Consider the following 12,346-nt stretch of genomic DNA (forward strand, 5'->3'; position numbering starts at 1 on the left):
TGTATGAATCCACTGGACCTTAGTTGCTTATTACTGCCTGCTTTCTCTGCTTTCCTCTGCCAGGTTCCCACCTTAGGCTCTCAGGAAGGTGCCTTTGAGAATGTTCGGATGAATTATAGTGGAGACCAGGGCCAGACCATACGGCAGCTGATCAGCGCTCATGTGCTCAGGCGGGTGGCTATGTGTGTGCTCTCTTCCCCCCATGGGCGTCGCCAGCATTTGGCTGTCAGTCATGAGAAGGGCAAGGTGAGTCTTTGGATTCCTTCCCACTTATTTAGGTCATGCTTGTTTTAAACCCCAAGCAGAATAAAGAGGTGACCATGGTCACACTGGGTTCTAGAAGTGTGTTAGGGACAGATTTCATTGAACTTTTCTACTTGAACCTTGAGTTGTTTGATTAGAGCAGATATAAGTAGGACAAAGACTGTTCCTATTTGTAAATTCCCACTCAAAGCATCTTCGACATCTTATGCTCTTAGGAAATTTGCAGGGACTAGCAGGTCACTCCATAAGGGTACAAGCTGAGAGATTAAAGCCTTCATAGGAAGACCGAGTGTTCTTTTTCAGTCTTTCTCTGTCTTCCTGGCTTTCTAAGGACAGGGAAATTTGTGTTTTATGGAACTAGTAGAAGTTGGAAGAGTGCTTAATAACTTATGCTTTTCTGGATTCTATCCTCTCTCATCACAACTATGATCCTTAAAAGAGCTACAAAATATTTCAAAAACAGTTTCAAAGAAAACTAGGAAAGGACAGAATGACATAGGGAACTATTTTGTGAAATGATTCTACAAGGAAAAGTTGGTTTTATTACTACTCAATGCCCTTTTAGGAAGTGGGGATCGAAGTCATTTTGTGTGGTTTTTTTTTTTTTTTTTTTTTTGCCAGAACAAATAGAGGCTAATATTTGTCTAGAAATTTCCTAAGAGACTTTTCCATTAAAAAAAAAAAAAAAGCCTGTGGATTAACATGTCTACTGGAGGAATTTTTGTCATGTGCCCTGTGTTCTCTGAGAAGAATAGGGTTGGGAATGAATTGATAATGTTTCCTTTGCAGATCACTGTTCTGCAGCTCTCTGCACTCCTAAAGCAAGCAGATTCCAGCAAAAGGAAATTGACGCTGACCCGCTTGGCTTCTGCCCCAGTTCCATTTACTGTGTTGAGCCTCACTGGAAATCCCTGCAAGGAGGACTATCTTGCAGTTTGTGGGCTGAAGGTAAGAATCCTGATCCCAGTTTGGTTATCTTAACTGTGTGCCCTAGTCATGTTCTGTCCTGTTCTGAGCACCAGTTTTTCTTACTCATTGTTGAATGGAAGCTTAAATGCTATTGGAATGCAGAAGAAATCTTCCTTTGGATTTTTTCCAGGTCTTCCAGATTTCCCTGTGTTTGAACAGTCTGTGTGTGTTCTGCAAACTTGAATACGTTACTAGACAGTATAAATACTGTCTTAAGCCAGGGAATGGCAGGGAAGAAGAGGAAGCATGAAAACTCAGATGAATTTGTCTACTTGTCAAATCACCTTTTAACCACTTTATCTTTAAACTGTGTTTAGGACTGCCATGTGCTCACCTTCAGTAGTTCAGGCTCTGTCTCGGATCACTTGGTATTGCATCCCCAGTTGGCGACAGGAAACTTCATCATCAAAGCCGTGTGGTTGCCTGGCTCACAGACTGAGTTAGCAATCGTCACTGCAGACTTTGTAAAGGTACAGTTACAGCTCTATGACGATGTTGTCCTGGCTTACAAATCTAGAATATCTGATCTCCATTATATGCTAGCTTCTTCCCCCGGAAATCAAAAATAAAAAACACAACGTTTTTTTCTTTTTGTTAATGTTTCTGAGTAGGTACTTTCTGTGTGTAATTGATTATTTCTGTCCTCACTATACCAAGTATCCACTTTTCTGACATTGTTACAGAATTTGTGTGTTTCTTTCCCACTCATTTTTTGAGGAAGAGTAGAAGATATTTCATTCATATTTGTATGCCTAGTGCCTAACACTTAGAAGGAATTTGCTGAATGGAGAGTGAATGCCCATTATCAACTGCAGCTGTTAGAATTCTCCAGAATCTTTGGAGGATGGGACTGAATTATATTACCCTCTATTTAGGATTTCCTTCCATTTTACAGATTTACGACCTGTCTGTTGATGCCTTGAGTCCAACCTTCTACTTTCTCTTGCCAAGCTCAAAGATAAGAGATGTTACCTTTTTGTTCAATGAGGAGGGAAAGAACATCATTGTCATAATGTCTTCAGCTGGGTACATCTATACTCAGCTTATGGAGGAGGCCAGCAGTGCCCAGCAGGGACCTTTCTATGTCACTAACGTCTTGGAAGTCAATCATGAGGACTTGAAGGTTAGTGCAGGTGTTGCCATTTCCTTTTGTTCCAGGTTTACTTAGTTTAGTAACTCCTGTTTTTGTTCCATTTTCTTTCTTTTTTTTAGTTTGTGCTTCCAACTTTTTAACCTAATAGCAGAAGCTCTTGTACTTCATGACTAAACTGATTCAACTTGAATCCTTTATTCTGAGAACATTTTTGAAGTTTCCCCATGGGAATCTCATGCTTGGAGTGTGAGAGTACCTGAGCATGATTTACAACTCATAGCCAGCATACCCTGGAGGCTGGTAGCCAGGACAACAAGTTGATGCACATGTGTATCTTGCCCCGCTAGGACAGTAACAGCCAGGTGGCAGGTGGAGGTGTTTCTGTGTACTACTCCCACGTGTTGCAGATGCTGTTCTTCAGTTATTGTCAGGGCAAATCGTTTGCTGCCACCATCAGTAGGACAACTCTGGAGGTATTGCAGCTCTTCCCCATCAACATCAAAAGGTAGGAATTGAATGTCCACCTTCCAATACCCTGATTCAACAGGGGCTATTCACTCCTCTCCCAAGTATTGGTCTCCATCTGAAGAGGTGTAAGAAACTTATTTTTCTCCAGCAATCCTCCTTTCTTGCTAGATATCCTTAAAATCTAGTGGCATTCAAGGTTGGCAGGTTCATCCTCCACCATGGAGACCCCCCCTAAGCTTTAAGAAGTAGTTGGCAGTGGTAGGGGGGCGGGGTTCCTGTTATGCAGAAAGGAGAAAGCTCTATAGTCAATTCAGCACATGTGATTGTAATAATTACCAAATTTTGATTAGGGGACATAAGGTACTCATCCTGCCATTATGTCCTTTACATTTCCTTCTTGTGGGAAACTTAATATATCAGGAAATAGAACATGTTATCAGTATTGGAGGCATGGCTGGAACTAGGGGAGGCAGAGGCTTTCATTCAATTTCCAGATGAGAGGTATGTGTGTGGTAGTGGGTCTTATTTAGGGAGAAGGAACAAGAGATTTAGTATCTCTTTTAGTACTTATCTGTTACTCAAGAGCCATTATGGCAGTCTCTCAGGCCTCTCTTTTGGGAATTACCTGGTTTGGGATGAAATAAAATGGACATGAATTCAGACATAACTTGACATGCTTAGAGATTCTTATAGGATGCTGGTCATCAGCCTTAGGCAGCTCCATGGCCCTATGAGTTGAAAGCCTCTGGGCACTTAGTGTCACTTGTTCCTTCAGATCATGATAGCTTAGCAGTTTAGATTTTAAATGAGGACCCTTCCTGGGAGTCTACATTAGAATGTATGAGTGTTTCCCAGGGTTTGGAACAAAACTGACCCATAGATGATCTGAATCCTTGGTCAAGGGTATTATTCTGGAGTCAGCTAGTTGGAGGGTGGCTTTAGGTCAAGAGAACTATTAAATGGTGATTGATACCCTAACTTTGGGAGTTTTATTGTTTGCAGTTCCAATGGTGGCAGTAAGACTTCTCCTGCCCTTTGCCAGTGGTCCGAGGTGATGAATCACCCTGGCTTGGTGTGTTGCGTCCAGCAAACTACAGGTGTGCCACTGGTAGTTATGGTGAAACCAGACACTTTCCTCATCCAGGAGATTAAGACTCTTCCTGCTAAAGCAAAGGTCAGTGCCCGAATGGCCCATTTATTTATGAAACTTTTCTGTCTCTTTTCAACGGAGGCCTTTAAAAAGGTTTTTCAATCCATTTCCCCTAGAAGCCTTTTCTTTGCTACCCTTCTGCAACCCTACCTGACTATGGAACCAGTAGCCTTTCTGGATCTTTCTCTCTGTGGGTTCTAAGCTCTAGGTGTAGGAACTGACCTTCCTTTGTCTCTTCCACTCAGATCCAAGACATGGTTGCCATTAGGCACACAGCCTGCAATGAGCAGCAGCGCACAACCATGATCTTGCTGTGTGAGGACGGCAGCCTTCGCATTTACATGGCCAATGTGGAGAATACCTCCTACTGGCTCCAGCCGTCCCTACAGCCCAGCAGTGTTATCAGCATCATGAAGCCTGTTCGAAAGCGCAAAACAGCTACCATCAGTAAGGCCCCTTCGTGGGGAATGGGTACACAGTCTTACAGGCAGTGACAGAGTAGACCACCATAAAGATTTGAGAAGAGGGCTGGGGATGTGGCTCAAGTGGTAGCGCGCTCGCCTGGCATGCGTGCGGCCCGGGTTCGATCCTCAGCACCACATACAAACAAAGATGTTGTGCCTGCCGAAAACTAAAAATAAATAAATAAATAAATAAGTATTTAAAAAAAAAAAAAAAACAAAGAGTATTCTCTGAAAAAAAAAAAAAGATTTGAGAAGAAACGGTGACTATCCTGCTTGAACATTTGTCCGAAAAAAGAGATAAATTTTAGACAGTTTCCTGAAAGGAAGGATTCCAGATGACAAGCACGTGTTGGCTGTCTATCTGCTGCAAGTCAGCAGTTCTTTGGTGCCCCATAAAGAATGATGTATGCATCACTTTGGTGCCCTTGCTTGAGGGGTTTTCTTTCTGGGTTTGGAAAAATTACTTGCTCGTAGGATTGAACTGATTGAATAATAGATGACCTCATTTGTTTAATTTACCACTGAGAGTGAAGAAAACCTATCATAGTCTCTGAACTGATGATTTTGCTGACGGAAAGAGGACTCTTCAAGGGAGAGAAACCTTGAGTTTAGGAGTGAGAGAACCTGGCTGAGCAGGGAGCATTGCAGCTATCATCATATTACATTGTTCTAGAGTCTGTTTGAGATAATGGTGTAGCACATCCTCCTGTACAGAAATAGTTTGAAACTAATTCTTGCTTGCCATATACCCACATCAGTACGAGACTTCTTTTTTTTTTTGGATACCAGGAATTAAATCCAGGGGTGTTTAACTACTGAGCCATATCCCTAGCCCTTTTTATAATTTATTTTGAGAAAGGGTCTCACTAAGTTGCTTAGGGCCTCACTTAATGGCTGAGGCTGCCTTTGAACTTGTGATCCACCTGTGTCAGCTGCCCAAAACACTGGGATTATCCATGCATTACTAGTATGAGATTTCTTGGCATTGCTAGGTCAAGTGGTTAGGGATAGTAACTACTAGAGAGCTGGTAGGTATCACATAGGCATCATGCTGATGCAAATCCTGTGAGTTTGCTTAGAAAGATTAGAGGGAGCTTGTGACCTCAGTCTGGGAAGAGTCCTTAGCTGTGCAGTGGGAGTGGAGGTGGCCAGAGACCACCCATACCAGTGCTCTCTGGCAATCTGGTACTGTTCTCCACAGCAACCCGCACGTCTAGCCAGGTGACTTTCCCCATTGACTTCTTTGAACACAACCAGCAGCTGACAGATGTGGAATTTGGTGGTAATGATCTCCTACAAGTCTATAATGCACAACAAATAAAGCACCGGCTGAACTCCACTGGCATGTATGTGGCCAACACCAAGGTGAGGACTTTGTTGGACTGGGTTTAAGCCTTGGATAGAAGGACTGGTCAACAGTATGGTTCAAGAACATTTTCCTTTTAGAAATTTGTGCTCATAATCACTGACCCTCATTTGTGGCTAAATGATCCCTGGATGAATGAACACTTTCACTCACACGCAGAAGGACTCCCGATCCTGTAAGGCTAGGTTTCCACCATTTGGGGTTATTGTGCAAGAAGGCAGCAGAGTGTTGTTAAATGCTGGGGAGAAGGAAGTCAGACATGAAAAAAAGTCCTTTCCCTGCCTGTTTTTGCATCCTTGGAAGCAAGACAGTCATCACTGGGGAGTTAAAAGAATAAAGATCTTATCTGGGTGTACACATTAAGACTATATCAGAGCACAGAATTTAAGAACTTCTCTTAGTTTTCTGATTCCAGTCTTTTCTCCCTCCAGCCTGGTGGCTTCACTATCGAGATTAGTAACAACAACAGCACCATGGTGATGACAGGCATGCGCATCCAGATCGGGACTCAGGCCATCGAACGGGCCCCATCGTACATTGAGATCTTCGGCAGAACTATGCAGCTTAATCTGAGTCGCTCACGCTGGTTTGATTTCCCCTTCACCAGAGAAGAAGCCCTGCAAGCTGATAAGAAGCTAAACCTCTTTAGTGAGTCGCCAACCCTGGGTGCAGACTTCTACCCTTTCATTATGAGTGCTGGATTAGAGGCCACCAGTCTGTGGTCCATCAGTGTTCTGGGCTCTCCCAGCTTTACTGATTTCTCTGTGGTCTCTGCTGTTAGAAATCTTTACTTGAGATGTAAACAAAAGGCAGGTGCCAGGGAAAGAGCATACTTGAAAATAGGAGGGATAAAGATAGGGTAAACTCAGCTACATGTTGATTTCTGTGGGGTGACTTAACCTCACTAACGGGGCTGCGCCTATGTCCAGGCAGAGGGGAGGCAGGACTGGCGTGTGGGATTGCAGGGCCTTCTCCAAATGAGGCCTCAAGTCACATGTCTCTGTGAGGTGTTTAGCAAGGCCTTCTTGTGCCATCGAAGACTTAAAAAAGTTCCAGGTACAAATCTCTAAGCTTTTCTTAAGACTGGCATCTTTTCTGTCATTTACTGGCCACCCATCTGATGCCCTTTGTCCTAGAAATAGTTGTTGTTTTTAATGTGAGTGGTGATGACCTGTATTTTGAACAGTGAAGTGTTTGGAGACTGCTGGGGATGGGACAGCACAAGAGGGTCCTTATGTTGATGTTTGGGGACGCTTTGGAAACTTAATGACTTTTGTTCCATGGAACTGTTTCTTCATGTATTAGTGTCTCAGGAGATAAAATTCCTCTATGTTTATAAAAATTGATGTGATTTGTGCCTTTGCCCAGCCTGGTCTGGCCTTTGCTTTTGAAGAGGTGCTCATGGCTCTTAAGAGGATGCGCTTCCATAGGCTTCTCTTGCTCATTGCAGTCGGTGCCTCGGTGGATCCAGCAGGTGTCACCATGATAGATGCTGTAAAAGTTTACGGCAAGACGAAGGAACAGTTTGGCTGGCCTGATGAACCCCCGGAAGAGTTCCCTTCTGCTTCTGTCAGCAACATCTGCCCTTCCAACCTGAACCAGAGCAATGGCACTGGCGACAGCGACTCAGCCGCCCCTACCACGACCAGTGGCACTGTCTTGGAGAGGTACCAGTATTGGCGGGGGTTGGCTTCAGTTCTCACCATTTTCCACTTGCTGCAGAACCTCACTGTGTCTTGAGAGTCTGCCTCTGCACCTGTCCCAAGTCTAGCCTGTGATTTTCTAGTTTTCACATACCACCCCCCACATTCAATGTCTCCTTACTGTGCAGCTGAAGCCTGAAAATTGGGTGCAGAGTCATCTGATGCCACAGTCTCTGCTAAGGCAGATGTTTTATCCTTTCTCTTAATTCTTAGTACATTTTGGAGCAGCCAGAGGCCACAGACTGGAAGGTACTTAAGTCCATTTTCTAGAATAGGATCCAGACTTGCTAAGATGCTAGGGAAACATCTTCCCTTCCATGCCGGTTGCATCATCTTCTCATCTTCCTGGGCACTAGCTATTTACTTTGGTAATGACATTGCCAGCAAGAGAGGCTGCTGCTGTGCCCTGTAGCAGAGTCTCCTTAGGTCTCCCTATGGTGGCATTCTCAAGCATCGCGCTTGGCTTCTGTGTGCTGGGGAGCTGCTGGTTTGCCATGGTAGATGAAATAATTCACGATGTAAGATTGTGAGTTCTTACATTGTAGGCTGTAAGAATAGCCCTGCTTGAAGTCAGTGCCTCCCACCAGCAACCACCTCCTTCTTTCTCTTTCTTTTCCCCAACCCTATTCATATATGGTTTGCTTAGGATGTGTTTCCAGGATTCTCTGAGCTTCACATTTTTTTCCTTTTTTTTCTTTGCCTCTCCCCCAAGTTCTGAAACTGAGTCCCTAACCAAGCTGGACCGGTTAGTATGCCCTCTTTCTTTTCTCTGCACGAGTGAGTGTGTGTCAGAGAGCAGTGTGTGTGATAGTGTGGCTTTGCATTGATTCTGCTTCCGTGAAGAGTCCTCCTGCTTCTTTCTGTTCTGATCATTGCATGGCTGCAGCGCTCTCCATATGTAAAAATGGAGCATACCCAGGATCGTGAGTGCACCTTGGTGTTGGCCATGTCAGACTCTTTTAGCTCTCTCCCTTACCCCAGTCCTCTCTACTCCTCTGCAGTAGATGAGAAAGGGTGGGAGTGGAGGGGCAAGAAGAAAGCCCTGTCAGCTCACGAGCCATAGAGGGCTCGTTCCAGCCACATTTGTTCTATACCTCAGGTCCTCTTCCCTAATACTTCATTGCCTTCCTTTACCCTCATGCCTTTTCTCCCCAGCTACCCTCTCAATACTTATCCTTCTCTGTCCAGAGCTTCAGCTGTCAGGATGTTGGTCTTTTCACTGTGCTATGTTAAATTCAAAGGAGTAAGCCCTGGGAACATGTTACTTGGTACCTTTAATAGTTGGGCTTCCTGTTCCTTCCCTAAGGGAGAATTGTCAGTTTTTGAGAGATGCTTTGCACTGCCCTTTGAATATTGGCGAGTGGCATGCACCTAAAAATAGCTTGTTTACTCTGCCGTACCTTGGGACTCAGGAAATGCTCTTGTGCATTTTCTTGGAAGTGTAAGAAAAATCTAACCTTCCTAATGTAGGAAGATGGCTTTAACCTTTCCCTTTGTGTCTCCCTTGCCCACTGATCTCTGGGCACCTGAGCTTTGGGTCCCATTGCATCAAGACTGCTAAGCCCATCTCAGTGATCCTCGCCACAGGCAGCAGAAGGAAGCATATTTATCCTCTTTGAGCAAGAAAAACCCTGTCTTTGAGTTACGGATTATGAACATGGCCTCAGGTTGATCTCCGAGCAGGAGCTGGGTTTCTTCTGGCCTGTAACACAGGCAACGATATGCATGGTGCCTGTGGCAGGTCTTATTGTGCTTTGATTTTGTATTTGGCATTCATTAGCTGTCCCCAAGGTCCTCAAGACCATAGTTTGCCTAGGCTAAAGCACGAGGCGGAGAGAACGGTTGTTGTACTCAAGCCAGGTTTTCTGTCTCCCCAGGCTGGTTGTGAGTTCTTTAGAAGCCCTGGAAAGCTGCTTTGCTGTTGGCCCAATCATCGAGAAGGCAAGTTACTTCTTCAAAGCACTTGGGAGCTTTCTGAAGAGGCAGGAAGTCATTGGAGTTGTCTGAGGCCCAAGGCCTCACAGTTAAACAACACTTATAGCCTAATCTTGATTTGCAAAGAAGATCCAGAGAAGTCTTCAGCTTTGGGCCTCACATCCTGCTTTTGGTACCCCGTAGTGAGCCATGTCAGAGAGTAGGATATGTGGTTGTGAGCTTGGATCCTAGTCCTTCACCTGTGTTATATGAGAATTATGATTTCTGAAACTGGTTTTCTTTTTTTGGTCTTTTAAATCTATGACATATGACCTCACTCTGGTGGCCTCAAAGGCAGGATGGGAGGGCAGAGGGAGGGTTCATTCTGCAGTGCATTGTGGGGTTAGTGATAACTGCTGTCTTTCACATCAGGAGAGAAACAAGAATGCAGCTCAGGAGCTGGCCACTTTGCTGCTGTCCCTGCCAGCACCTGCCAGTGTCCAGCAACAGTCCAAGAGCCTTCTGGCCAGCCTCCATACCAGCCGCTCGGCCTATCACAGCCACAAGGTAATCGTTCCCTTTCAGGGAGGCTTCTGTAGAATTGGAAGTTGTGGCCCCGACAAGGAACTGAGTAAGTTGGTTTTGTGTATGTGAAGTGAGGGCACAGCTGTGTAAGCTGTGGAAAGGCTTGATAGCAGTGAGATTAGACCTGAGTCTAGAGTTTTCTTCTGGGAAATTCATGAACACCACTCAAAGCTGAGGGCCAGTGACCAGTGGGCCACTGGTTTGTGTTGTTTTTTTTATTCCTCTAGTAGGATCAGCAAGGCTTAAGAAAGAGAAAGACACTAAGGGTGGCAGCTTCTCCCCAGAACAGTGAGGGGAGGGGAGTCACTCAGTGGATAGAGCTGCCAGTGTTTTCACCCCACCCCTGGCTGTAGGATAATGTGAAAGGCATCTTGTTCCCTGGAGCAGTGTTGACTGATTAATGGTTGGGGAGCATCTGAAGGGCCTCCCCCATAAAAATCAGTAGATGCTAAAGGAGGTGAGTTGGGCCAGTTTCCTTATTTGGACGAGATGACAGTTTAGAAGCCACTAGTCCAGGAGCCTTGGTTAGCTTTCATGTCTCCTGCCCATAAAATTGAGAAATGTGAGTTTAACTTGTGACCCTCCCCAAGGAAAGGCCGTTTGGAAACATCACCCTTAGGCACTAGGAACTTGCTGAGAAACTGCTCTTCTGCTAGAGGGAGATCTGGGCTGCTGCAGAACCGGAGACTTGAGTGGACTCTAATTTTCCTATCATGCTTTGATACTGATTGCATGACTTTTGACTTGTTAAAGACTTTAATGTTTAGTGCTGGGATATAGCTCAGTGGCAAAGCGTCTGCCTTGCATTCGCAAAGTCCTAAGTTCGACCCCCAGTTCCAAAAAAGAAAAAAAAAAAAAGACTTTAATGTTTTATGTGTTTTAAGTCCAACATATTGGGCTGCTTTGAAGGTTTGTTCTGGGTGGGTTGGTGGGAATTGATCTGTTCTCCTGAGAGGAGGTAGCAATCCTGATGATTGCCACTCCTCTCTATTTTTTGTTTTTAGTGTTCAGCCTTTGCTTATGGTTGATTCTCTGTGATGCTGTGTTGTATAGGATCAGGCCTTATTGAGCAAAGCTGTGCAGTGTCTCAATGCATCCAGCAGAGAAGGCAAGGATCTGGACCCTGAGGTGTTCCAGAGGCTGGTGATCACAGCTCGTTCCATAGCCATCATGCGACCTAATAACCTTGTCCACTTCACGGAGTCAAAGCTGCCCCAGATGGAAACAGGTGAACTTGGCCTACGTGGCTGTGGTCCTGAAATCTGCTTACACCTCTCTACCCTCTCTCCTCCTCTTTCTATTCTCACTGGCCTTTCAACTAACCTCAGGCTCTGTGATAAGGATTTTGCTGCCTGTTCTATATCTTGTGGATGTTAGGATTGTCCCATTTTTAACTGAGTGCCCTTTCCAGTGCTCATCTTGAGTTTTATTTGATTATACTTGAGTTTATTTAGTGTTCTGAACATCAGGTATAATTTGTCTCTGGAGTTAACATTGTTACCGTCTTTAGGGTAAAGCTAAACTTGGTCGGTCCTGCTCATATTGAAGTTATGGGTTGTATCTTGTACTTTCATATTGTCCTTTTGCCAGTACTTTATTAATATATTCAGTGGCCTTTCTCAGTGCTGCATTCTGTTTCTTCATCTCTTCTTACATTGACTGGGTACCAAACCTGTTTTGCCATTTTCAAATAGAATTAATTGATGCCTTTACATTTTTTTATTATTTATACGTCCCCATATGCTGTCATTGTCCTGCTTGTCCTCCCTCCTAACACTACAATCCTAGAAACATTCTCAGATGTTCCCCTAGATTTTAGAAGTTGAACATCTTTTAATCTGCTGTAAAGATCCTGAATGCTCCCCTTTCTACTTAATTCTAACATTCAATGTTTTCTGTGATATTCCTTTCCCAGACTGTTTTTTTCCTAGATGTGCCTGCTGGAATCTAGGGATAGTTGGCATATTGATTGGGGCCCCACTTGAAACTCCCTCCGCAGGCAAGCTTCCTTGACCTGAGTTAACCTTAAAACAAATTAAATTCCATCTTTGATTTGCCATCGTTAATAATCTTCTTTGTCCTGCGTAGAAGGAGTGGATGAGGGGAAGGAACTGCAGAAGCAGGTGGAAGGAGATTGCTGTAGTTTCATCACCCAGCTTGTGAACCACTTCTGGAAACTCCATGCGTCCAAACCCAAGAATGCCTTCTTGGCACCTGCTTGCCTGCCAGGTATCATATTAAAAGGGACACTTGAAAACTTGATACATAATGAAGTTGATATAAATTCTGTCTTTGAATAGCTATGACCCTTAGCCTTCATCATTCACTTCTTCCAGAATTAATAATTGGGAACTAGAAGTCTATGAGATC

At 44.3% G+C, this 12,346-nt stretch overlaps 1 protein-coding gene across 11 annotated transcripts in view; it reads left to right on the forward strand.

The window, feature by feature from the left end:
• The window catches only part of Ubr4 (ubiquitin protein ligase E3 component n-recognin 4), a 127,178-nt gene that overhangs the window by 48,209 nt on the left and 66,623 nt on the right, over nt 1-12,346 (forward strand). For 6 of the 11 annotated variants that reach the window (XM_058571102.1, XM_058571110.1, XM_058571105.1 and 3 more), the window contains exons 40-55: nt 64-246; nt 1,054-1,212; nt 1,551-1,703; nt 2,129-2,356; nt 2,674-2,831; nt 3,797-3,968; nt 4,190-4,391; nt 5,610-5,773; nt 6,206-6,422; nt 7,225-7,441; nt 8,190-8,222; nt 9,355-9,418; nt 9,824-9,958; nt 11,030-11,204; nt 11,892-11,975; nt 12,065-12,205. In XM_058571102.1, coding sequence (XP_058427085.1) covers nt 64-246; nt 1,054-1,212; nt 1,551-1,703; nt 2,129-2,356; nt 2,674-2,831; nt 3,797-3,968; nt 4,190-4,391; nt 5,610-5,773; nt 6,206-6,422; nt 7,225-7,441; nt 8,190-8,222; nt 9,355-9,418; nt 9,824-9,958; nt 11,030-11,204; nt 11,892-11,975; nt 12,065-12,205 — 2,485 coding nt within the window. The remainder of the gene's footprint in view (nt 1-63; nt 247-1,053; nt 1,213-1,550; nt 1,704-2,128; nt 2,357-2,673; nt 2,832-3,796; nt 3,969-4,189; nt 4,392-5,609; nt 5,774-6,205; nt 6,423-7,224; nt 7,442-8,189; nt 8,223-9,354; nt 9,419-9,823; nt 9,959-11,029; nt 11,205-11,891; nt 11,976-12,064; nt 12,206-12,346) is intronic. The other 5 variants (XM_058571109.1, XM_046469108.2, XM_058571106.1 and 2 more) reach the window with 4 other exon arrangements.

This window comes from Marmota monax, unplaced genomic scaffold (assembly GCF_021218885.2).
Source record: "Marmota monax isolate L192 unplaced genomic scaffold, Marmota_monax_Labrador192_F-V1.1 WCK01_AAM20220418_F8-fsc00008, whole genome shotgun sequence".
Lineage (NCBI taxonomy): Eukaryota > Metazoa > Chordata > Mammalia > Rodentia > Sciuridae > Marmota > Marmota monax.